The sequence below is a fragment of the Canis lupus genome, chromosome 1 (genome assembly GCF_011100685.1).
Source record: "Canis lupus familiaris isolate Mischka breed German Shepherd chromosome 1, alternate assembly UU_Cfam_GSD_1.0, whole genome shotgun sequence".
In the NCBI taxonomy this organism is placed as follows: Eukaryota; Metazoa; Chordata; class Mammalia; order Carnivora; family Canidae; genus Canis; species Canis lupus.
In genome coordinates, this window is record NC_049222.1 from 81,483,500 (window position 1) to 81,511,390 (window position 27,891).

General features: G+C 38.6%; 1 protein-coding gene across 1 annotated transcript in view; it reads left to right on the forward strand.

Moving 5' to 3' along the window:
- GNAQ (G protein subunit alpha q) overlaps positions 1-27,891 on the forward strand; it is a 194,594-nt gene that overhangs the window by 100,090 nt on the left and 66,613 nt on the right. Inside the window, exons 2-4 of the mRNA NM_001003249.1 lie at positions 1,387-1,541; positions 17,550-17,678; positions 20,320-20,449. Of these exons, the coding sequence (NP_001003249.1) occupies positions 1,387-1,541; positions 17,550-17,678; positions 20,320-20,449 (414 nt within the window). The remainder of the gene's footprint in view (positions 1-1,386; positions 1,542-17,549; positions 17,679-20,319; positions 20,450-27,891) is intronic.

A 27,891-nucleotide genomic window follows, 5' to 3' on the forward strand; every position in this document is an offset into this window, starting at 1 on the left:
GTTCGCTGCTGGGATAACAAGACAGATTGCCTGGGTAGGGACTAGGTACAGAAAGCAACTTAGAGGGATCCCTTTTCCAAGATTGGGGTCCAGAGCAGAGCTAGAATTTCTCAGTTACTAGATCCGTCAAGGTTAGAACAGAACTAGCAAGAAAGGTGATTTCTTCAGTCTTGTCATGTTGGGCTTCTTAAAACATTATTTAAGTGCAGATTAGTCTCATGATATGGGACCCTTCCCACTTGGTAGAAAAGGACGGGAAAGTTTGGGAACCAGACAAGGTATAACATGGATTAAAGGTATTTTAAAAATTTCTTAAAATTCCACCTGCTTAAAACTCTTTGAAATGAATAATAAGTTCATCATGTGTTCACGATAGCCATCCACTAACCTAGTTTGAAAAATTTGTTTTTCTGCAATTAAGAGTATGCAAATATATTATCAGCTATTTACCTCCAATTTCCAAGGTAGTTATATTTATTTGCATATTTATGTGGATGGGTAAATTCACATAACATATTACTGTAGTTATATTAATGTACTATGGGTAGTTATAGGTTATGGATATAATAGATTACATCCATGAAACCCATATTGACTAGGATTTTAAGCCCAGTATAACCTGGTTAATTTCAAGGTTGACCATGTAATGTTTTGATTTTAATCTCATTGAAAAAAATGTTAAATCTCCTTACCTCTTTCCTGCTAAATGTTGTATGATGAAAATAACAAAGTCTTTTTTTCCTCACTAAAAAAATCTAATGAAATCCTCATCTCATCATGTCGATAAGGCAAATATGAAATAAATGCTTTAGAAGTCAGGGTGTATTGGAGCAGAGGGGGAATGGTTACGTGTTTCACATCATTCATATTAATTGTTCTTCTAGGGGTTTTATACCTTATCCTGAAAGGGAATGATTGAAACTAAACCCAGTTAGTTGAGGAGTCTGATTAAGTTTTTGCTAAGGTATAAACACTTAAGGGCTGGGTACATTATGTATTTGGTTATAATAAACTATAAACACAGGGGGAATAATTATTCCTGCCCTTTTTCCCTTTAATAACATTGTTTTAGGATTCTGATAAACACCAGAAATGATCATATGTGTAGCGTGACACCCTCACTCTTCTGATGGGAACTGCTCACCCTTCCTGTCGTCAACTTTGAGTAGCCTCAGGGTTTACTCTAGAGGGAAAGATTTGGGACTGGATTTTTTCTGAGGAAAAAAAAAATGAAGCATGACTTGTTGATAAACCAGTTTGAAAAAAAAAAAAGCATATAAAGGAAGACTTGAGTGTGCACAGTATAATCTGCAAACCAAAGGCAGTTTTCGATGACAGGAAGGAAAGAGATTACAACTGCTGTTTCTGTGTGTTTGTTTTTAACAGGCTCATGCACAATTAGTTCGAGAAGTCGACGTGGAGAAGGTGTCTGCTTTTGAGAATCCATATGTAGACGCAATAAAGAGTTTATGGAATGATCCTGGAATCCAGGAATGCTATGACAGACGACGAGAGTATCAGTTGTCCGACTCTACCAAATAGTGAGTATTCATCCAGGAGGCCTTTTGGATCTTTCTCTAGTTTCATGTGTTCTGCAGTGATAACTTCTGCATTCTTGTGCTTTGTGTACAATATGTGCCCCACACTCCAGCTAGAAAGTAGAGATGTTAAACTTGTGCCTGCCTCATCCATTTAGACTGTATTCTACAGGACTGGCATCCTGAGTCAGGGAGAGTTTCTTTTACTATGTTCTGTTTGAAAAATGAACTGAAGTCTCGAGGAATCAGATTTTACCAGCCCATCTCTTCCACCAAATTACAAACCAGCAGTTCTCAAGCCCTTACACCATTGTAATATGAAATCCTGTAATAGTAATTTTTCATACAAATTTCTAATCTTGTTGTCATGTGCTAGAAGACACCCACACACATTAAAACCTGCAAACAAATATGCTTGATTATGGCTTCTCATACATCAGACTTCCTAGTTTTTAGTTTCCAGACAGAGAACCTTGACTGCTTTCTGGGAGCCACTATTATGTTGATGGAGAGGTTTGCCTTTGCATGAAAATTGCACGAGTCTAATTTTGCATGCATTCTGAAATTATTCTGTGAGCTGTCAATCAAAATCATGTGTCCTGGGAAAGATTTGCATCCTAGAGAGATTTGTTAGTTCTCTAGATTAAATCTCGCCTAACAGAAAGAAAGTGAAGATCTGGCAATCATTAGATTAATGTAATCAATGCAGTCAGCAATCTAGATAATCAGGCGCCTGAAAAATGGACTTTTTGTAGTATTTAGCCAGATTCCTGTCTACATTAATTACTTGACCCAGCATTTGCCTCTTGTGTTGGTTCTGGGTGGACAGAAGAATGGGTGGAAAATAATCAGCAGCCTCAGGTCAGTTGGTATGATGAAATGATACGGAGCCCCATAGACTGATTGGCATCACTCCTAGTGCCTGGAAGATCCAAGAGCTATTCAGTTCTGTTTTCTCAACATAGTAGTTCATGTTCTTACTCTAATTCTAGGCATTTGTATAAGACAAGTTATGATTCCAATTATCCACGAAAATGTTGTCTGGTCAAAACAGCCATTGTATTCCTATGGAACATTAGAATTCCATAATTCTGGAAGGTGACATTGAAGGCTCATGATCACCATGCCTATTGTATTTTGACTGGAATTAATCCCATGGTGTGCCTTTGGAATGTGCACTTTCCTCATTCCTTACTTTTCTTTCCTTTTTTCACACCTCCGTGTGCTGTTCTTCCATTCTTTCTCTTCTGCTCTCTGCCTGCGGCCTTCACTCCTCCCTCTGGAGTCCCTACTGTCTAAGTTACTGTGAGTGCAGACATTAGAGATGCAGTCAGCTCTTGTCTCTTCCAAACCCTGCCCCCTCAACCTTTGACCAGCTGTCTTTCTCTTACTTCCTGCCCCCTCGGTCCTTATGTTTGCTTTGCCATTTCAGATTTCATCTATCTCCCCACAGTGCTGTTGTGTTTTATCCCTTGTTCTGTGTTCCTACTCAGTATGTCTCCTATCTGCTTGCTTCCCCCTCCACCCTCATCTGTCATTCTTTTGGGTTCTCCTGCTCCTCCTCTGCATTTCTCACTCTGTTACCGTGATGCCTCTCCTGGCCCTTACTAAGCAATAAATCCTTCATTACCAAGTTATATTTACTAATAAATCCTCCATTCTCTCATCATATCTGTGTCTGTCTCTCAGCTTCTATCACATATCTGTCTCTCCCCCGTCCTCACCTGTTCCGTTCTTTACCTGTCACCTATAGCTTTCCTCCCTACAGAGGGGTCCTGCCACTGGGGCCTCAGAGCACTGATGTCTAATAATGACATGCTTACCAGGGTCAGGGTTCCCCCTTAGAAAATGATTTTGCCTCCTGCTCTGGGGATGGACCCTGTGAGAGACTCCTTGTTTGCACCGAGGACACCTGTATGAGCTGCTCTGCTTGTGTTCTTGAAATGAGACTCTCTCCACATCTGGTGACCTTGCTCAGTTTAGATTTGTGGATTTCTAGGCAGGTGCCCATGAGTTACTACAAGAATAGCATGTGGCAACATCTACTACTTTAGGGAAAGAGCTCTTCAAGGCCATTTCTTTAGACTCCCATTAGCACTGATTCTGGGAAAGCTGCCATCTTAGAATTCTGTTGTATAGGCTGTGTCTACCATAGAAACATGCCTTTGGACACATTACTCTTTAAACAGTTTTACTTTGCCTTAATGGGGATATGGAGAGGTTGATTTTCTGAACTATATATATGTGGGTCTATATGTGTGCACATACCCCTGATTCTTTTTTAACCATATTTGTATGCAGAAGTAAGAAAGTAAATTACTACGTATTCTTACATATCCACATTTCAGTATCCATCTCTTGAAAAAAAATATTTCCTTACATAATAAATAATACCACATTACATCTAAAATTAATCATCAGTCCTTTTTATCATTATACTCAGTTCATATTCACACTTCCCAAATTCTTCCAAACTGTCCTTTAGAGTTGGTCGGTTTTAAGAATGCACACTTGCTTTGGTTTTTATGTCCCTTAGTCTCTTGTGATCTAGTAGAGTCCTGTTTGCATTTCACTGGTATGTTGAAGAAATTAACCTGATTGCTACCTTATATAGTATGAATTAATTTGCTCTTCTGTCTCCTGAATTTACTATAAACTGGAAATTACGTTTAAAGACTCGATTAGATTCAAGTTAAATGTGAATAGAATGCATTTGGGGTAATGTTGTTTGCTCATTGTTGGTGAAGGTAAGGCTCACTGCAGTATTAGGGTGCTGACCCTCTCCATTATACAGTTATATTTTTCCTTGTGCCACCAAAAGCAGTCTGCATGGTGTTACTTTGTCACTGGGTGATCTCTGATCCCCCATCAGCTCTTCACTTCATGGTTTTGCTTCCATTTAATAAGTCTTGTGTGATTTAATGATTCCCTTAGAATTTACAAAATAGTTATTTTTCTACTTTTATCAGCCAGTCCACATTGGTATTCTTCTTGAAATAGGTTTTTTCCTCAGCTGGTGCTATTTAATTACGTTTTAATAAATTTTCTGCTAAAAGGCACGTGTTTCAATCTTTTTGTTACAGTAACGTATATGGACGAAATAGATGGTGACCATATAATTTATCATTTGGACCAAGACATTTTGAGAAGGAAGGGGTTGCCGTTAATAATTAGGCTGAGAGGTGCCTGGCGCCTGGGTAGCTCAGGCAGTTGGGTGTCTGCCTTTGACTCAGGTCATGATCCCAGGGTCCTGGGATCAAGCCCCATGTTGGGATCCCTGCTCAACAGGGAGCCTGCTTCTCCCTTTCCTCCCATTGCTCTTGCTCTCTCTCTCTTTGTCTCTCTGTCTCTCTGTCTCTCAAATAAGTAGATGGAATCTTTAAAAAAATAATAATTAGACTGCAATAAAAGGCATGAGTTGGGAATGTTGGCTAAGCAGAAGCATTTGGTCACTTTAGCTACTTGATACGTAGAGAGGCATTTTGTATTTTGTTTGGGTACCCCCCCCCCTTTATTTTCTCTAGTAGACTACTTCAAGAGTTGTAGAACCAATATATTGCTACCAGTTATGTAAGGAGTTGTATGTAGAAGCCTGAGTTAGCTGGCCCCGTGTTTTTGGTCTCTTCCCAAGATATTGTAGCACTCTTTATAGACCACTGCCCTGTAGCCTGGCTGGCCCACCTTTAATCCTACTGAGTATCAGAGACACCTTATTCTTCCCCAGTTAGTCTAGGGCTCTTCTGCTTTTCCTTAGCTAGGAAATTCCTCCTAACACCTATCCCAGGATAGGACCAGGACACACCTGTGGTGTGTTGGATTCACCCACCTGATGCTCTGTTGCCCGTGTAGGTCTCCCATGTAGTCCCAGCAGATGCTCTGGGAACTGTAGGGAGAGCACCAGTGAGGAGGTGGGCCCCACATCCTGAGCACCACTGAGTCCTAGTACTGATTTCTTTTTCACAGAGTAACTGTAGAATACTCATAACTCAAAATAATTTCTTTCCTTGTACTCAAGATAGTTACCCCTTTTCTGACATTTTTGTGGGTGTCCCACTGGTGTATCTTTAGCATTTTATCTCCCTCCTTTATTTCCTGTAATCTTCTATATTGTTCTGTCTTTATAATTAAAATAAACGATACTTCATTAATATTCTAGACTTAATTGCTTACATGATATTATCACCTTACAGAACTCTTTCCAAATTCAGGACCTACTTATGGTTCTTCAGTTGAAATTGTCATCTCTAGCAGTGTGAGAAGTGGGGCCTGCCACGCACCTCTGCCCAGAGTTTGCAGCGTGATAGCTGTTCTCTCCAGGACCCTGCTGATGCTGAGAGTCCATGACAGCCATTTGCCAGGAATGCTGAGAGCAGAAGCCAAGCATGGCTCTCATCTTCTTTTGCTTCTTCCTCCTCCTTCTCTTCCTCCTCCTCCTCTTTTTCTTCTTCTTTTTGTTTTTAAGATTTTATTATTTGTTCATGAGGGACACCAAGAAAGAGGCAGAGATACAGGCAGAGGGAGAAGTAGGCTCCCTGTAGGGAGCCAGATGCGGGACTTGATCTCAGGGTCCCAGGATCACAACTTGAGCCAAAGGCAGACACTCAATCACTGAGCCACCCAGGTCTCTCTGAAATCAGATTTCTGTCTCTAGAGCCCAAGTTTTTAATCACTGTGAAATATAGCTTCGCAGAAGATGAGTAGGTAAGAGATAGCTAGATAGACAATTGACCATAGATAAATAGATGATAGACTAATAGATAAACATCTGTGACAGGAAAGGTACAAATTATTCATTAATCTTTATAAATGTTGCCAATAGGTACTTCCCTGTGTGTAAGGTCAAGAGGGAAAATTATATAGAATTACTGGAAAACAAACCCAGCAAGGTTTTGATTATCATCCAGAAAATTTTTCCTGTTTAACAACACATCAATTATTCATACATCATGGAAGATGTTCTAAATCACAGATAATTCAGAATTATTATTTCTTTATTTTAGCCTGTACCCTTTAGCCTCATACTCTATCCATTAACTTTTTGCTGGAGTCAACCTAGAGCCAATAAGAAGGATATGACAAAATCATTTGAGCTTCCCTTTTTCTACTTGCATTAGCTAACTTACTGATCATAATAAGCAATCAGATGGCTCAAAGGACAGGCAACACAGGGATAGGAGGTGGGGAAAGTCCAGGCAATGGATAAGCAGTTTGGGATAAGTTTGCAATTGACTTTAGTTTGATATATTCTTCCTATTTTATTTATTGAAAGAATAAAAAACACTCTAAGATGCTGGAAAATTTTATAAATTCCTTTATTGGCTTTTCTGTCATTGATAAAAAAAAAAGCCTGAGGGCTCTGAATATCTTTAGATAAAGTACACAATAAACAGATGGCTGTAGGTTTACTTTTTTTTTTTTTCTGGGGTCCACCACCTGCTTTAATATGCTGAAACATCAGGTCAAATGAGTTCACTGCCTACAGTACCAAAAGCTCCCTGACAGTAACCAGAGAACACAAATCTCAATCACATTGGCATATAGTAAGAAAAGTCCTCACATTGCAGGGTTTTGGCAGAGACTGCTCTGTGTTCACCTTAAGAGACCAAATAATCCCTAATCTCACTTTCCTGAAATTCCCTCCAAGGAGTTCAGCAGATCAGACACCTTCTGGAAATCTCCATATGTTCCGTAGCCTATAAATCCAATACATATGCAAGTTGGCTTTTGGGCATAAGTCAACATTGCAGTTTAATTTTAACCTCGTGCTTAAAATTTTAATTTAATATACAAATGCAGAAGGAATTTGAATGTTGAATTTGAAGTACAAAAGGAATTTCAGAGGTGGATTTAGCATATCCACCTGATCTGGGGCCAAATGCTTCTTGAAGAGATACTGTGCTAAAAGTACCCTACTGATGAGCCAAATATTGGAACTCTAGGGTGTTTCCTCTGACTCTTGCAGCCATCCTGACTTTACTTTTTATCTGATGATAAAAAGGGAATATAAGCCTACTGCAGACTTCTGGAGGCAGACAAGACCATTGTCTTGTCAAGAGAACATTGAGTCAGGGTCTAGTCTTTGATGGAATTCCCTCTGCCCCTCATCACCTCTCAGTCTTTCACTGTAAACCTCACTTGCCTCTAGTGTGCTAGCTATAATCTCTTAAATTCTCTTTTAAACTGTGAAATCCTGTAGTCTATTACAGCAGACTGTCTTTATATGAGAAACCATTATCCTATGCAGTCAAGTGAAAACCTGGCACCCTGAAATTTACCTGAAATGGAATGAACAAAGAGATTATATATTCTACATGGTTAAATTACTAAAAATGCTGTCTTTAGCTTGGAAGAGGGCATCGATCTTGAGTTATATTTGTCTTTTTAAGGAGCGACAATAAAGTGTCATTTTTTTCACTTGAGTGACATATTTACCTCTATTTTTGTTCTGTTTTGTTATCTAATGAGCCGTATCTTCTAATAACCTTTTGCAAGAATAAAACAAACAAAACAAACAAAAAACCCTGTATTTGTCTTCCACAGTGAACTCTGATGACTCTAAGATGCGGGTCTTTATTATTCCTTTTTCAGAACACTTGGCGCTTTAGAGATGCTAAGATAAGACTTAGATATGCTCTAACACTCTAACCTTCATTACTGAGATGTAGTAGGGAAAGGGCACCTGTCTACCATTCATTCACTCTGCTCAAAGAGTATAGTGGTTATGGGTGACAGGCTTCACATTGTCAGTGTGCTGCCTTCTCACATTTTGGCAGAGCATCTGTGACTTCTGTAGTTTGATCCACCCAGGATGGCATTGTCCCCATTTGAGACCAGAGGTGTTGTTACTACAGAACAGGGATTGGCAGTCCCTCAGACCAATCAGCCTGCTGCCTGTTTTTATAAATAAAGTCTTACTGGAACACAGCCATACTCATTTGTTTATGTATTGTCCATAGCTGGTTTCATGCCCATTGGCAGAGTTGAACAGTTGTAACAGAAAATGAATGGCCCACAAAGCCTAGAATATATACTGTCTGATCCTCCCAACCCCCCAGCAAAAGGGCAAATTGCTCATGTAGAAGAAATGTTGAAAGGCAACTGGTATTCTGCTTCTACTTCCACTTAGATACCTTAGAACCCCACTACTTTGAGTTCCCCAAAGCTAAATTTTAGAGTACTCTGAGGATGGATGGCCCATATTCCTTCAGCAGTATTCTATAAGCATTGCTTTGCACAACAAAATTTGATAGGGAGCGAGCGTCAGAGAACTCTCATATTCCCCCTCATTCCCCTCTAAATGCCATGCAAATGATGTCTAGTACTAAAGGTGGTATAGACGACCAGAAGTGTTCATTGAGTTGATTTGGCTTTAAGAGCAAGGATTGTGTCTTACATATAGTCTTACCTTTTGTACCATCATAGTGCTTGATACAGCTGGTAAGGGAGGAGTGTGATAGGGTTGAACCATCAATGGAACCAAGAGTAGGGTTGACAGGATTTTGTAAGGTGCCTAGTAGAACATGTACCTGACCAGAAGACAACTCAACCTCCAGTCACAAGTCAACCCAGGACCCTTGCTATCCATATATAACCCTTAAGGTCACTTAGGTTCCTTTATTTTGACTCCCTGTCAGTCAGTCTTTTGACTCTGATTGGCTGACCCTTATTGGGTTTTTTTCGTTATCACTATGGCATCTTGATTTAATGAATTGAATTTTGATCTATAATTGATTCAAGTAGTGTAACATATGACCATGTCCTCAGACCTGATCATCCATGTCAGAATGAAGGGGCTGATCCTACAGAACCCATGCCCAAGTTAAGGGGACATGACATTGAGATGCCTGCTTGAATCAGCAGCCTTTTTTTTTTTTTCTCACTGCTGACTCTTGGCTACAATCCTGAAGCCTCTCTGATGACCCACATCATGTCTGCATTATAGCATGATTGTTTACAGCACTCTCATTTCCATTGCCAGAGTACAAGCTCCTGGAGGACAGGACTCACATTTTTTTCTCTTATTTTATGGTTCCCGCTCGGTGTATGCACAGTGCCTAGCTCTCAGTGTAGACTTTCCGAGAACATAATTGCATGAATGAATGAGTAATAAGAAAGTAAGTACGTTCTGTGTCTTTCCTAATTTCTTCCCATCTTCTCTCTTCCTTTCTGCCTATTCAAATCTCATTTCATCTGTGCGGTGTCACTCATCCCCCACTCCTCCTCCACACTATTCTCTAGTGACTACAGTTCATAATCATCTCTCTTTTCTTATTGCATTCATAGTTAGCAGCTCACAATTTGGCACTTAATTATTTCTTAATTGATTCATCTGTGCTATCTTTGTTTCCTAGGTAGCCTGATATCCCTCAAGGCAAAGAATATATATATATTAAGTATTTTGTGCCAGCTCCCTGTGCCATCCCCCCTCCCTCCAACACACACAGTGCTTTAGCTTTAACATGTAACAGATTTTCAGTAAATCTGTTTATATTAACCGTATTAAGCACTGCTCTTGCGTTTCAGGACAGGCAGGCAAGGATAAAAGGAGTTTTCTGGTGTTTCTTGATAGCTTTTCGAAGTATAAAAATTGTATCAAAATTAGTCGGCAGCTTTGGAAGTTATCATATAAAAGACAAATTAACAAAGCACAGAGCCAAACCAGCATATTGAAAAGGGCCTCTTCCTTTTTCTCTCTCTCTTACTTCCTCTCTCTCTCTTAGCCTCATTTTGCTTTTGTTTTTAATTATAAAGTCAATTTATTTGTTTGAGCAACAGACTTGAGAATCTATCTTTGTCACCCAAGCCTGGCCCTGGCCCTCATGTCTCTCTGATAGACACACAGTTGCCCAGTCCATTCCCCATTAGACACTGATGGTCTCTTTATGTGAAACATCCAGATCAACTATTAATATATAAGATCCCTAAAAAGCTGAAACTGTTTAACGCAGAAATAGAATCTTTCTAAAAGATACTTAATTTACTTTTACAAATCTGCTTTTCTGGGTTGATTTAGTTCTTAGGCAAAGGATCATTGGAAAGCAGGATTTCTTAGGCTTCTCTTTTGTTCTCCCTTGAGTCGGTCTCACAAAACCATGAGTGCATCACCACCTTTCTACCACTGGGTGATCTCATTTTAAATCTGGAATTTTGTGTTAAAAACAAATAACTACTTAGGACCCAAATCCCTGTTAATACCTGCTGGGTTTCCTTGAACTCTGATCATGGTTGTGCCAGGTGTTAAAAAAAAGAAAGGAGGAACGTTAGTTGGCTCTCCACCACATGAGTTCTTTCAGGGGATGGGAGTGTTTGTGTAATGAGTAATCCTCTGCTGCTAACCAGCCTAACCAGATTACCAACCAGGCTCATTTCAGCAGCAGGATCTGCCAGATAAGGGAGGGACTTGGATGGCTCTTGGCACCAAAACCTGTACTTGACTCTCCCCTCAGAATGGTAGTTTTGCAGACCTATTTCTTCCCTTGTTTTTTTTTTTTTTTTTTTTTTTTTTTTTAATATTCACTTTGACAATTTCTTTTCCTTTTTGCCTTTGAATCCTTGTGGTCACATGGTACCTATACAGGAATCATGGGTTTCTGGTTTCTCCTTAGCTTCCACTGCTTTTGACAGTGCCAAATAAGATCTCACGACATGATCTAGCTTTCAACTCCCCCAAGACTGTTCCTCTTACAATGAGGTCTTCTTAGGATTTTTAATGAAGTTGACCTAGTTTTTCTAACCTTCTTTTCAATAATTAAAAATGTGAAATTCTACCCAGAGTCATTTTCTGTGCCAGAACTTCATTTTTAATATCTGACTTGAGCTGCAAATCTGTTATAAATACAGCCTCTCAATAGGAGGCCCTTCCACAGGGGTTGAAGTATGCCAGCACATACCCGCAACGCCACCCCATAGCATGCTACATTAAATACTCCAAGGCGCTATTCATTTATCTTACTATGTTTGGTTGGATTTATACCAAACATCAGAGATTCCTTTTTTCACTTACCACCCACAGGTACTTTCCCCCTTTTGGTGTAATTGCTGAGGGTTGTATGCCTATAACTTGCTACATTTTTTTTTTTAACCACAGCTGTAATGTGATATAGTTTACCTGCTGAGTCATCTCTAAATTTTATTCATGTTTCTTTCATTTAAAAAAAAAAAAACACTGTATTTCTAATTTCTGTGCTATTCTTGGTTTAGATTTCCACTTACCCTTCCAGTCATAGATGGTGGGGATTTTTTCTCTTTAATTTTTTTTAAAGATTTATTTATTTATTTGAGAGCGAGATGGAGCAGGAGAAGAGGAAGAGGGAGAAAGAAACAAGCAGACTGCCCGCTTAGCAGGGAGCCCGAGCAGGACCCCAAGATCGTGACCTGAGCAGAAACTAAGAGTTGGCTGGCTTAACCATCTGAGCTACCCAGGCACCCCTTCTTCTCTTTAATTTTAAAAAGATACTTCAAACAAAAATCAGTTCCCATTACATGTCAGATTTGAGCGTAAATCAAATTGGAAGGTGAACTCAAAACTGTTATTGACAAACTACTGGCAAAACAGAACAATTGGAATTTTTTTGGTGAGGGGAGAGCGAGGAAGGGGAGAAGTAGCGGCAGAAGAGAGCAAATCTTAAGCAGGCTCCAGACCCAGCTCAGAACCCACTGCCGGGCCCAATCTCACCATCCTGATGATCATGACCTGAGCTGAAATCAAGAGTTGGTCACTTAACTGACTAAGCCACCCAGGTGCCCCCAATTGGAATTAAAAAAAAAAAAAAATTTTTCAAGAGAGAAAAATGACATAATTTATTTGATTGGGGCTTTTATTTTAGTGACATTTAAGCTTCCCTCATATATTTTTTAACCATTTAAAGTAATTATATCCCATTTTTTAATTTCTTGTTTTTCTATAGCCAGAGGTGACCCAGAATTTAAATATATAAGGAGTTTAGCAGTTACAAGGTGTAATTATAAACTAATGAGCACGACTTCCTTAATCAGATCACTCATACTACAGAAGGATGTTTTGTGGATAATTTTCAAGAATTAGAGACAGTTCAAACAAGTTCCCAGAAAATGACTTTACCCTCTCTCTTCTTCATATAACTCTTTTCTTGCCACATGTTGGTAAACTCCTTGCAGGCAGGGATCAGATGCTGGAGATCTCAGACATAGCCTTAGCACCTTCTAGAATGTCATGGTCAAAAGGTATCTGTGAATTCTAGATGGCCCTGCATTTTTCTCATGGTAGGAAAGAAACGAAATATTACTACATGAGTTTTCTTGTTGCCTTGCCTTTCACTGAAAACCATCAGAAACCTGTTTCTTCTATTAAAGAGAAGATGTAGAATTGTCCATCAGGAAGGTACCGCTCCCTCCATTTGCCTGGGTTAGAGCGAATTCCAGGGCCTGAAAGCTGGGTATTGACAAGCATGAAACTGATACACAAATTATTTCATTCTGCAACCAGGACCCAAAGAAGAGCAGGAAGTACATCTGCTAAATGAAGTTAAATGATGCCTTTCCTTTCTGTGTTGTCTCTATATTTGTCAGAGGCATTTAAATTCAGAATTCAGTTCTTACATAATGCAGGCCGGTGATGTCCCAGCGAGGTAATTACAGAAAGGCAGGTAGCTAACAACCCCCTTACTCCTGTGTTTTCTCCTAAAAGGTATAACCTGCCGTTCTAACCACTACCGCATTTTCCATAAAATTGTTTTAATTAGGGTCACGTGTTGAGCACCTGCTGTGTTCTGGGACCTCAGCTAAGTGTCAGTGACCAGACACGAACAGCGAGCCACTTGTTACACATACATTGCCTTGGAAATGTACCTTGTGCCTGTCACCATAGCAACACCCTGAGAATGACCTCAGCAGCCACTCAGAATCATTCCTACAAAACAAATTATAGCTATAATTAACTCTCTGAATTTACTCTGCAATATAAATTTGTTCAGATCCCGGTGTTTCTTTGTAAAAGGTTAAATGAATGGAATAATCCATCACGGACCACCCCCACCCCCACCCCCGTATTCCACCCAGGTTTCTCCTCAGAAGATGAGATGCTTCAATGGAAAACACAGTTCAGCTCAGAGACTCTTCTATTACCTTTTCTCAGAATGTGACAAGAATCAACGCATGAGGATGTGCTGGTCCTACCTCTCCATAACCATATTTCTAAAGGAGCAGAGTGACTTCCTCCCCAAAGCAAATGTGAAATGCAGAATGTGCTGTGAGCACAGAACAAAGGGGGGACACGTAGGTGGGTAGGTGGCGCTGATGCAGGGAGAAGCTCTCCTTGCTAGCCACCCCCCAGCAATGAAGAATGCAGGTCTTGGCTGCAGACACCTTTCACCTGCCTCACATATTGTCTTCAATCCTGGTGTAGCTACTGAGACATTCAGACCTTCCCCTGGTACACAGGCACTTATGTCTTCTATTTCATTGGGTGGTTTGTTGTGGTGTTTTGTTTTGTTTTGTTTTGTCTTTCTTGCCTTGTTTGGAGGTGTTTTGGGTTTGGGTTCTAGATGATGTGCAGTATAACTAGCAGACCTCAGTACTGTTTCCTTCAGCTTTTTTCTCTTGTTAAGCTCAATTAATATAACTTCAAGACTCTAAATTAAAGTGAGCCTTTCTCTCCACCACCCAACTGAGACAAAGCAAAAAGAATGTCAAGCAAGAACTATAGTTCAAGGACACCTGGGTGACTTAGTGGCCTTCGGCTTGGGGGGTGATCCCGGGTCCTGGAATTGAGTCCCACATTGTGTTCCCCACAGGGAGCCTGCTTCTCCCTCTGCCTATGTCTCTGCCTCTCTCTGTGTCTCTCTCATGAATAAATAAAATCTTAAAAAAAAAAAAAAAAAAAGAACTGTAGTTCATTTGATCAGAAGTGCATGGAACATCTGTAATAGTCATTTCCTTGCTATGAAATTTGTCATTACCCGGGCAGTGGACAGATCAGAGCATGACAAGTAAGTGGTCAGTGTAAGTTTGTTGTGATGAAGCTGTTGTTACTTTCTGTGAACCGTACTGACATGGAAAAAGAGTGAAAGAAAGATGAAGAAGGAAGAATATACTTGTAAGTATGAACGCTGTAGATATTCAGCTAGTATTTCAGTAGTGCCCTTGGCTGGTGGACAGATACCATGGATAATATTTTTAGAGAAGTCAGTAAGCCACAGTAAGTGGCTTTTTGGTCACAGAATCAGTCCCATAGGGTACAGTGTTATAATTTCACACTTCGTGTGATGATTCTTGAAATTCTCAATGCAAATACACATTCGTATTTGAAAGTGGAGTGGCGGGATCCCTGGGTGGCACAGTGGTTTAGTGCCTGCCTTTGGCCCAGGGCACGATCCAGGAGACCCAGGATCGAATCCCACGTCGGGCTCCCGGTGCATGGAGCCTGCTTCTCCCTCTGCCTATGTCTCTGCCTCTCTCTCTCTCTCTCTCTCTCTCTGTGTGTGTGACTATCATAAATAAATAAAAATAAAAAAAAAAGTGGAGTGGCAATGAGTAGTCTGTTTAGTTCACCTTCGGCAAACAGAAAGCCACGATTTTTCTTTAGCACAGGAACACGGCAGCACCTGGTGTACAAGAATTAGCTGCCCTCTCTTTGGCCTCTGTGAATTGTATTAAGTGAGTAGAAATGGTTTATTGGGCACCATGTTTCTGAGCCAGCTTGTCAGCGTAAGTTAGAACTTCTCTGATTCCTCTGAATTGATTTTTATATATAGTAGTTAAGTAAGTGGTGGTCCCATGGGTTTCAAAATGTACATTCAAGTTTTTCAAATCAAGGAGTTGATAAAACTTGATGTCTACAGAGTAGCCATTTGATTTCACACTTAGAGTGTGATGAGCTGGTTTCTCTGTGGAGAGATACAAACCAACTCCCAGGACTTGGGCTCTTTAACCACATCAGATACCTCCAAGACCATGCCAAGGTACTGACTAAAATTTTGGATCCAACCTACTTTTCCTCCTGCCTCCCACACCAGTGTTTTCCCAGCCTCCTTGTATTCATCCTCTAGCCATTTTTATAATAATTAAAGATATCAGGCTGGTTCCTATCAGTCAGTAAAGTGCTGATTGCCAGCTAGAGAATCATTGATGTGTTTGGGATGAGGCCAGTAGAATACTAATTAATTCACTACTTTGCATTAGGAATTTGTGAGATGATCCTTTTTTTGTCTCAAAGAATTGATATACCTCCAAAAAGGCAGTAATTTTATGTCTTTGTGAAAGTCACTTAGCTCTGCTATTTTATAATCCATGAATCTTCTCTAACAATAATGCACTATTTCTTGTCAGCACCCAGTTTCAAATTTTCAAATTTCATAATATAATTAATGTGGAGACACCTCTAGTAACAAAGTATTTAATAATGCTAAGACTAAATACCAGCATAGGAAATCCATCTATCCATCCAACCAATATTCCTTAAATATTGTCTGCCAGGCACTCTTTTAGATACTGAGGCAATTCTAAGGCTGGGTAAGACAGAACCCTTCTCCTAAGTGCACAAATACACATCAACTGAGTAATTGTGCACTTGCTGAATTACCACTTGCTCTGCACCAGGCATTTTCTGTTACGTGCCTCAGAACTCACTGTCTTATTTGTAGGCATAAAGGTGTTGACATTCTAATACCTTCCATTTCTATTAATGGGACCACCTTTTAAGTCTTATTTGCATGTTAGTTACTTTGCGTATACGCTTTGTAGTTGTATGTTTTGAAACTGTATCTGTGCCCCATCCTCTTCAGGGCCAAGGGGAGCGTAGCAGGCCTTTGAAGTCATTAGGATGCTGTGCAGAAACTCCTTTTCTCCTGTTTGTTAATTATATCAAATCACATCATTCTCAGAGTTGCAAAATATTTTTTGCAATTTGAGAGAATGAAAAGTAACTGGAATATAATGTTTTTGAAATAACAAAATGACTCTGTTGAAGAACATATGTGTGGTTGCCAGAGGTTAGGCTTAGGCGAGGCAGTACACAGGACACATCTTTTGTGGTAGCAGAACAATTCTGTATCCTGATTGTGGTGGGAATTGTATGAATCTCTACATGTGATAAAATTTCCCAGAACTATACACCCCTAAAAAGTTTGTATATGTGTGTGTCTGTAAGAACTAATGAAATCTAAATAGATTGTCGTTAATAGTATTGGATCAATGTCAATTTCCTGGTTTTGATAATATGTGCATTGTCAGTACATAGGTCTTAGTATGGGGGAAGCTGGGAGCAAGGTACAGGGAAATTCTCTGTAATATTTGTGCTACTTCTTGTAAGTCTAAAATCATTTCAAAATGAAAAGCATTTTTTAGTAGAATAGAAAAGTATCATATAAGCCGATAAATTTATATAGTTTAGGTGTGGTGACTCTAAACACTGGAAATATCTGACTCTAGACATTGTTAATTCAGTATCCAGAAATCTCAAATGTAGTGGCTTCCCATTAATCACAAATGACTTCGCTTTGGACAGAATTTAGGACATGGTATGCTGCTGCCCTCTCTTAGGGGAATAAGGAAATACATTCCAGAAGAAGGCTCTGATACTCTGCAAAAAGGAAAAACAAAAAAAAGTATTCTGACCTTATGTGTAACTTTGTTACCTGTTTATTTATACAAATATACAAATAAAATTTATATAAGTAATTCAAAAACCGTTTGCTTTAAACTCCTGCTTTACCCATCAGACCTGCTAAACAAGCAGAAAGTAGAAGACTCATTTCATTTCTTTTCTCCTCGCCCCCTACTTTTTGTATGGGTTCTAAATGATAGAGAAGAAACAAGAAAGCTTATGAACCAGATAACCCATAGATGGGTTACCTTGCTGTGGCAGATGGAAGGTTGGCTTTGTCTTTCAACTTTCTAGGTTTCTCTATTCTTTTCTGATGTTTTCCTTCCTCTTCTCCACCTCTCTTTTACAATTTATTTTTGCCCTTCCATTTCCATAGGCCAGATTTGGCATGATGGTGTCCTAACCTTCTTATTGTGTCTTCCCTCCTCTAGCTATCTTAATGACTTGGACCGCGTTGCTGACCCCGCCTACCTGCCTACGCAACAAGATGTGCTTAGAGTTCGAGTCCCCACCACAGGGATCATCGAATACCCCTTTGACTTACAAAGTGTCATTTTCAGGTAGTAACTGAGTACATGAAACTCACCTCCCAGCTCCTGTGCCTTGCATAGTGCATTTGGGAAACCCTAGAAATACTGAAATCATGTGTAGACTTTAGAATAATATCACCTTTGGACCAATTATTATCATTAGATACACAAATGAAATAATATGCTTCAGAAAGAGAAAGCAGAGGAAGGATGTATGGGCAGGTTTCTCATTGCAAATTCAATCACCAAGAAATCAATGAAATCTTAAGTTTGCTAGTGGTTGAACAAAATCAGTCACTTAAACATTGGTTCTGAAGATTATTCTTTGAGAACTGGTTCTGACTATTTTTTGAGTCATGTTTTAATTGTGAAGTCAATGCATATATTTTTTAGATTTGTCTAAGATATATGAATGACTTTGTGACTCTACTAATAATAGAAACTGTATGTTGTCTGGAGCTTTCATGTTGTTTCCACCAAGTCTGCTGGTACCAATGGAGAATCCTTCAGTAGCAATAAAAATATGGGATGTTTTATATTCCTGAAATAACTTGCTTGAGATTTTTCAAAATACATAATTTTGAAAATGGATTGATGGGCCTACTCTAAATTTGTATAGAAAAAAAAATGAAAAGCTTTGCTGCTATTCTCTCTGAGTAATACTTCAGCAGAAGCATTCTAATTTTTTTCAGAAGAAAAAAAGATGTAATACTAATGTGTTTTCATTTAATATCTTATTATACCATCAGTTACACTTTTAGTTAGAATATGAACCACATTGTGTTTTGAGAAGTGAAGCCATTTGAATATCTTGGAGTATAGAGAGTTGAGTTCTTTGGGGGAACCTATACCATTGAGGACAACTACATTTACTATAAGAACATGAATTAGGAGTTATGTGACTCCCACTGGGTAACTCTGCTACAGTGGCTCAGATGAGCCAGCCCTCCATCATTCCCTGACAAAGCACTATGGGTTTTATTCTAATCAGTTTCTGCCCCTGTAGTCAGGTCTGGCTGCCATATGCCACTTTTATAGACATATCTGTAAAGCAAGTGGCATTTTAGAAATATTTCTGAACCTCATTTTCCCCCATCTCTAAAATGGTTGTATTCAATAATCACCAAGGTTCCTTGTAGCTCCAGCATGATGGATGACTTAAGCTTTGGTTGAGCTCACAGCATTTAGAGATCTTCAATTTGGAACACCCAAATTTCCTACCTCATATAACTGCACTACAGAGTATTTTCAGAAGACACAGAGCATTTCACAGAGATTTTCATCTCTTCACTGTTTTATAATTAATAGTGAATTCTGAAACAAGGTTATTCTTATATCTTGTTTTTACTACATTTTGTTCACTAGCTGTAAAGAACTTTTTTTTTTTTTGCCACTACAGTAGAGGTATTGACTAAGGATAATAATTTCTCGCCATCATCAAAAAGCATCTTATGGGCTCAATGTGACAGGGTTTTATAGAATGAGGATTTCATATAAATGAGTAGTGTTCACTTGGCATGAGGGAAGAGCTAGAATTTAATATTTCTGAAGACTTAAAAATTCTAGTTTGATGTCCATAGCTCATAGGTCTCCCTGAATCCATTATTTTGCCCCTTAAATATCTCTTCTGTGCCTTCGAGAACTTTTAGAAGTAGCCACTAGATGATTTCTTGGTTTACACTTAATGTGTCAAAGCAGGAAAAGACCAGACATAACTTCAGTTTTCAACAAATGCTCAGAGTCCTACTCTCAGACTTTTGTACCTAAAACTTTCATTCTCTGGAATTGTTTTATCCTGCAAACACTGTGCACATTTTAGTCAAGATATGGATTGAACAATTTGAGGAAACTTGGCTTGGGTGCCATGTATTGCTTGATATTTTCATATAAACATTAAACTCCAATTAATTGATGTCAGTGTTAGTTCCTAACAAGTAACTCAGCACATCATTGATAGGTTAAAAAAAAAAAATCCTTGAAAGAGTTCAAATAATGGCTTTTTGCAGCATCTTAATGTCTTATCTGCTTCACTTGAAGCAGGTTAGCAAGTTTATTTGTGCATAAGGCCAATGGCACCATGTTACTCCACATAACTGGACCTGTCCCAAATTATTGCCAGTATTGGAAGGAGAAAACAAGTCAAAATACTCTGTGGATAAAGTATCAGTGGAGTTGTATTTGCATTTTGTTGAAGCATTGCATGCCATGTTGAAACACATAGCATCTTGAATCTCTTAAATGTATGTGAAGTCTTTTCTAGCATCCTTGAGAAACACACAAGGATTTTCATTCTCATTTTATAGAAAAAGAAACTGAAGTCAGTACTTGCCATTAGAGCTTACCATGAATAAAACAGAGTTGATTTTTTACTCTTCTGCTCATGATTAAGTGAAACACCATTTTGCTTGACTTGGTACAGGATTTTTTACAGAGGCATTATTTTCATACAAATCAAATAGTTTTCTTATAACCACCATCATTTATTATCCAGAATGTCTTGACTTGGGATTGTTAGGTAACAGAAAATTAGTAGATGTTTAGTAAGTCTTAATTGAGTTGACTTGATCATTCTCTTTAGACAATGTTTTTCCTAAGTATGTAAATAAAGCTGTGTTTATATTGACCTTTTTTTCTTTATATGCTATTAATATGAATATTGTTAACCTTGCAGAATGGTCGATGTAGGGGGCCAGAGGTCAGAGAGAAGAAAATGGATACACTGCTTTGAAAATGTCACCTCTATCATGTTTCTAGTAGCGCTTAGTGAATATGATCAAGTTCTCGTGGAGTCGGACAATGAGGTGAGTGCTCTCGGACAGGCAATACATTATCATTTCAATATCTGATACAAATAAATAAGGGGATGTAGAGCATGGAACATGGGGTAAACTGATCACACTGCTTTTTGACGACTGAGTTGTTTTTTTTTTTTTTTTAATAATAAAAATAACCCTGTGGTAGCACATGGTATAATCAGAACCATAGATTCTTTTGACAGATGTATGAGCCAGTCCGTGTGTTCGGGTCTAATTCGACCCTGTGTTCTACTCCTCATGCTGTGTAGACGCTCTGAAAATGAAAATCATATAGGCTAACCCTCACGTCATTTTCTAGCCCTCTTCCTACAGGACGGAGCTGGGAGTATTGGAGTGAGTCAGCCTGTTTTGTTTTGTTTTCATTTTGTTTAAATCATTGTTTGTGTACTCATTGGGTGGGTCCCAAAGAGTACTCAAAACCTCTCTTGGCAAATGTGAGTGACTTTGCAGCTGGGCTCTAGATCAGTTCATTATGGAGCCAAGAAGTGTCTTGGTGACGTGGCTGTTCTGCTTTTACCGAATTCTATAGGCTGTGGCATAATTTTGTCTCTACTAAACAGTGAGTGATTGGAAGAAATATGTTTGATGTGCCTGTGTGGAGAACCGGTTTGGTATTGTCATCTTCTCCCCATTACATGAAAACCTAACAGGTATAAATATGGATTTTGAGGATGATAAAGTCTTGATGATGAGTCAGAGTTGACTATGGAGGATAATACAGGGGCATAGAAAACTCGCTTTGAGCTGGAGTTCAGCGCACGTCTGTTGGGGAAATGAAAAAGATGCCTGATGACCTGTTAGAGGCAAAAATTGCAGACAGACATGCCAGTAGTAAGTCTTAAATATCCTTCTAATAGGATAGAAAAAAAAGAAAAGAAGGAAATGAGCTATCTCCAATAGCTAATTAAAATATAATCTGGCATATTAAAATACACTTTTAATACTATACATTTTTTGATATAGAAGAATTCTGGTTTCTGGTCCTTTTAAATATTTTATTTTTCTGCAAGTATTAATATCTCTATCCTAATACATATCCAACCCTTTTTAGCATTTCTTTTGTATGCAAAGTTGATAAAGAGTTTGGGAACCAGTATCCTACTTAGAGCTCAGGTACCTACCTATTGTGCATTTCAGAATCTTTCCAGGGGTGCAAGTATATGGGCTTTTGAATCAAAGAACTTTGTAAGAATGTTTTTTAAGCCATTTGCTCTCTGTAGCTATAATGCAAAGTGCCTGGTAAGCAAGCTAAAATAGATGACGGTCAGTTACCAAATTTTAAGTTAAGCAATTACCATCAGAATTTTAGCTATAATCTGTCTATATGTATGTCTCTATCCCTATGTTCATTTGTTGTTCTGTCATGCTTGGATCAGTATTTTGAATATAATGGCTATCTGGGGAACAGAATAAGACAACACTTCTAATATCTTTGAAAATTGAGTCAAGATAGAAAATGTTTTGAGGGCTTGTCTACCATGTGCTAGGTACCAGAGTATCTAAAGAGATACAAAAATGAAACATAAAATTAACTTTGCCCAGAAGGACCTCATAAGAGTGATATATATCCTTTTGTTAGAATAGAGTATGGGGAGAGGAAGTCCCTTATTATATAGGTCATGATCTCTCTAGTTTGCTGTCCAGTAAAATAAATTTTAAGACCTTTATCAGAAGAACACATAGTTTTATTTCTTATGTCACTGTTTACATTATAGCTAGAAAAAGGGAAGTGTTTATCGATACACATTTTATACAAGGCAAATACATTATATCTATAAAGACATATATATATAGTGATTTAATGCTCATCAGTACCACTTTAACATTTTCAAAAGCAGGAAAGAAAATCAGTTCCTTAGGTAGCTCATCATCTAATTCTACCACATAAATGCAGTCCTTCAGTTATCTGGACATCACAGATTATTGATCCTACTTTTTACTCAACATTGTTCATGGATATCTGTTTTTTGTTAAAAGTATGTTATTTTATATTAATTAGAGTAATTTATAATTCATGCATATATTATTTTGATGATTAGTATCATAACTAAAGTCTCCACAGTAACTTGCCATTCAATGTGCATTATGTGCATCTAAAAAATATTTTGGGGACACCTGGATGGCTCAGTGGTGACCTGCCTTCAGCTCAGGTCATGATCCCGGGATCAAGTTCTGCATCAGGCAGGAGCCTGCTTTTCCCTCTGCCTAAGCCTCTGCTGCTCTCTGTGTGTCTCTCATGAATAAATAAATAAAATCTTAAAAAAATAAAAATAAAAAATATTTTGCCAGTTTCACTGATTCCTTGGTGATACATTATGCTATAAACTAAGGTATCTGTTGTCTTTTTCATTAGGACTCCTGGATTATCTGTGAACATTTTTTAAAGTCTGCCTTGTAATCCTATGAGAAAAAAGTCATTTTATGGTATTCTTTTCTCAGACCTGCAGTCAAGCCTATTGGTCATATTGCCGATGATCTTAAGCATAATAAGAACAAGGCTGCTCATTAATTACTTCATCCGTGTTGGCCACAGCCATCACTGTTGCTAATTAGGGAACATTGTCAAAAGTATTTTTTAATGTCAGGTGGTAGTTACATTCTTTTTTTCTCCACGTGAACTAATGTATGAAAATGCCATTGCCTCTCCACTTCCTTAAATCATTAAAGAAATTCAGAACTACAGAATTCTACTTCCCCCAAACTTTCTGCTTTTGGTGAAACAAAACTGAAATAAACTCTTAAAACCTTTTGTTCTTGGTTTTGAAATCTGGTGGTCATCACTTTAATCCAAAGCAGACATTGTGATGCCTCCCTTGATATATATTTGTGAGAAACACCTGGAAATGGGTATTGACAGTGTCCCCAGCGTCCCAAAAAACTCTGGAAAACGTGCTGCAGGTCACAGGCAAAAGCAGCTGAAGTACTTTGGATTATTGCTTTGACTTTTCATATTTCTAACACTTTTTGCATTAATCTTCAAGTTCTTTTTATGTAGATCTGCTTTTGTCTTTCTAAATTCTCGGTGTTCCTAGGGTTTGGGAATGAATTTTTTTTTTTTTTTCTCCAGAGAGGGACATGTATCATCAAACAGTGGGTGAGACTGAGGAGGATCTTAGAGTCGTGTTGATTTGCGCCTTCCCTTTGAGGTCTTATTTTCCCTAAGATAACACATTAGCACGGAGCCAACTGTTCTACTGTAATCGTTTCATGCATATATTACTTGAGTGCCCGTGAAAGCCAGAGCACACATTGAGGCATCCCCAAACACATTTAAGCTTATCAACATGTATTCACACTCGACCTTTTAGTCTTGATTTTTCTGATTTTCTGTTAACATGAATATCTGAGCACAAACACAACAGTAATTTCTTAGACCTTGACACGAGCTATCTTACAGACTCTGTTCTTTATAGAATCTCAGACTTAGCCTTTTCTCCTTCACTTCCTTTTTGAATGTATACTTCTAATCCTTTTGAAATGGTCACAGCCTGTTCTGTTTTACATTTTAATAAAATATCAAGAGAGTTTCCATACCCTAAATGTTGCTTTGAACCAAGATAGATTCCCCAATTTATGTCTAGTGTGTATGTTTAAGATTTTATTTATTTGTTCATTAGAGACACAGACAGAGAGAGAGGCAGAGACATAGGCAGAGGGAGAAGCAGGCTATCTGCACGGAGCCTGATGCAGGACCCAATCCCGGACCCCGGGATCTGGACCTGAGCCGAAGACAGACACTCAACCGCTGAGCCATCCAGGCGTCCCATGTGTGTGGTTTTTTAAAAAGATTTTATTTGTTTATTCATGAGAGACACAGAGAGACAGAGACAGAGACACAGGCAGAGGGAGAAGCAGCCTCTCTGCAGGGAACCCAATGCGGGGACTCAATCCCAGGACCTGGGGAATCACATCCTGAGTGGAAGGCAGATGCTCAACCACTGAGCCACCCAGGCGTCCCTATGTTTATTGTTTATTGCTTTCCATAACATTTATTCTCAAAACTGATTCTTGGAGTGGCATGAATAGACTAGAATAGGACAGAATAGAATAGAACAGACATTTATAATACCTAGTACTTTATACCTGTTCAAAACTTTTTTAAACCATCACTCATCTGCATCTCACCCAGGGTCATCCTTATGAGGTGAGAAGATCAGGTTTGTTGGTGTTGCAGTCTAGCAATAAAGATACAAGAATGGAGAGATTAAATCTCATGATCATGATTGCCCAGAGTCTGAACCCAGACCCCTGTAGACCAATTTCCTTTCCCCTCCTTCACAGTGTCTTCCAGAAGTAAGAGACAACTTCAAAGGAAAAGCAAAAAGAACTATTAACATGTCCAAGACCATGGAAGTAAAATGACGATCCTGCCCCTGCAAGACGGCATTGAAATACATTCATCTGCCTCCATGTCCTTATTGTATTCTTAGATGACAGTAGACCAGCCAGAGATCTTTTACTGGTAGTTCAGAGTTCTTGTGTTGCTCTTTGGAGTTTGAACTCTCTTAAAACAAATGGTCTAAAATAATGCACTTCCTTAAAATATTTCTCCTTTACTGGGTTTTATTTTTTTAATTTTTATTTATTTTTTATTTAAAAAAAATATTGTCTTTATTCATGAGAGACAGAGAGAGAGAGAGAGAGAGAGAGGCAGAGACACAGGCAGAGGGAGAAGCAGGCTCCATTCAGGGAGCCTGACGCGGGACTCCATCCCAGGTCTCCAAAATCACACCCTGGGCTGAAGGAGGCACTAAAGCACTGAGCCACCCGGGCTGCCCCTTTACTGGGTTTTAAAATGAATCCATTTTAAAGTTATTTGGCTACCACCAAAGTCTGAACATTTTCTTTAAAAGTGTGAAACCTGTACTTTTTTCTGCTCTAAAAACTCCAAGTGAGTTTTGGGAATTTTCTTCATATAAAATTCAGTGTTGGTGGGGAAATGACTAAAAATTGAGAAAAGAATTCGGACCACAGAGGGAAGATCTATAGGAAACACAGAAGTCATTAGAAGCCAGAGTTGAGCTCATGACATCCATTCTCAGTTGGCTTAGCTCTCGTATACCATATTGATCTTAAATCATGAAACCATAAACTTCATCTTGCTCCTCAGCCTTTGGCATACTGGGCTCGGATTAATGGCCATCCCACTCTTTTATATTTTTAACTCTCTTTCCCATTTCCTCATTCCTTTGTTCAGTTTTAGCCACCTGTCCCTTCTGCTTTCATCCTTCAGGCTTTCTGCTTCCTCATTATGATATTCCTCAACATCTCTGCTCAGATGGCTTGAAGGAAGCTAAGAAGAAGTTTTCTGATCACCATTTATGAATTAGAACCAGGGACCTGTACTTGGTGCTGCTAAGAGTACGGGGAAGCAGGCATACGTGGACACTGTCTGTGTACCTGTATATTAGAAATTCTTCAAAGACTACATTGAACCCATATTGGTATAATCTATGCAGCAATCTTTTTTCTCTTTTAAGAGAGAGAGATTGAATGGGGAGGGACAGAGAGAGAGAATCTTAAAGAGGCTGGCTGCTCACCCAGCACAGGGCTTGACTTCATGACCCTGAGATCATGACCTGAGCCGAAATCAGGTTAAGCCGATGCTTAACCAGCTGAGCCACCCAGGGACCCTATGCAATAATCTTTGTAAGGTGAATTATATAAGAAAAACAGATTGCCACAGAGTATATTTAATATAATCTGATTTCTAGAATTACATACATATATAATTATTACAGGGAAGGTTGTTAACCCTACCCCACCGCTGCAGCCCCAGAAAAAGAAAAGAATTTGGAAGATTTTCTGTCATGACCAGGGTGTAAACAGTGATTGTCCTTGCTGCTAATGTTAGTGTTACAAATAATAACTGAAACAATATATTTTTTTTCAAATAAAGATTTCAGATTGGAATTTTAGCTCTGCCATTTGCCGTCTTGTCCATTTTTCTTCTGGATCATCTGTCTTTTTCTCACTAATTTTTAAGAGTTCCTTACATTCTTTGGATGTGAGTATTTTGTCATATGTATTGCAAACATCTACTTTGCAGCTTGCAATTTATTAATAGTGTCTTTGATGAGTAGAAGCCATAAATTGTATAAAATTTCTGAAAATTTCCCATGATGGCTATGTATTAGCCACATATTTCTACAAATATGCATATGAGATAGGATCAAGTAAATCACCTGAAAAGTCTGATGAAAGGACAGTAAGGATTGGAGGGTGAGATTAAGCATTAAAATCCCAATCACAGGACCAGGTATCTATCCTAGTAGTAGTTCACAAATAATAGGCATCTCTTAGCAACCAATAAAAGATAATCATGGCCTGTTAGAAGATTCAGTTATTTTAAAAACAAGTTAGCTTCTCTTGGTTCTGAGCTACTCCTGCATCTTCACAAGGGGATGCCGTAGGAGGGAATAGGTTACTTGCACAATAACATCCCTCCAGGAAACCAAATACTAGAATTCATAGGGCTGTCTCTTAAGCTTCTCTCAGTGTAAATTGGTGCCATAGCCTCAAAGCTTATCATGGACCAGTACCAAGTGGTCTAAACACACAGCTTGATGTAAGAACAAAAGCAAGAAGAGCCAAGGAAATGGATTTTGTTTTTAGAAACTATTTCAAGGATACAAGACAGCATAAAATTCTAGAGAACTTATTTTTTTTAATACTTATCTTCACTAAAATAAAATGATACAGATGCAGTTAAAGACCTTACTTAATCCTGGATTCATTTCTCTCTCTCCTCAAAAGTCACTGGCTTCAAAAAAAAAAAAAAAAAATCACTGGCTTCAAGTTAGCAGTGTGCATGTTTTTTTTCACTTTTTTTGTTTTACTACATATGTATATGTCATTAAGCAATATGTAATATTGGATGCTTAATATTATGCATGATTGTAAATTATATTTAGTTGATTTCATTTTGCAGTGGTTTGTTTTTCATTCAGCATCATTCTTGAGATTTTTTTCTCTTAATATTGCTACACAAGGCTTTAATTCACTTATTTGGACCACCATCTATTTCCATTGTGTGAATATGCCCTACTGTGTTTCACACGTTTCTTAATCAGCGAGGTGGTTTTCAGCTGGTAGATTACCTTTTCCAACCTTTCTGTTTTCACTACAACTCACAATGGAGTTGTGCTTTTTTAATTGATGCATACACTTTTTTTTTTAAGATTTTATTTATTTACTCATGAGACACACAGAGAAAGGCAGAGACATTGGCAGAGGGAGAAGCAGGGTCCCTGAGGGGAGCCCGATGTGGGACTTGATCCAGGACTCCGGGATCATGCCCTGAGCCAAAGGCAGATGTTCAACCACTGAGCCACCCAGGTGCCCCAATGCATACACCTTTTAAACATATTCTACTTATTATTGTTTGCCAGTTATACATAAAAAAATTAGCTCTCAGTGCATGGTTT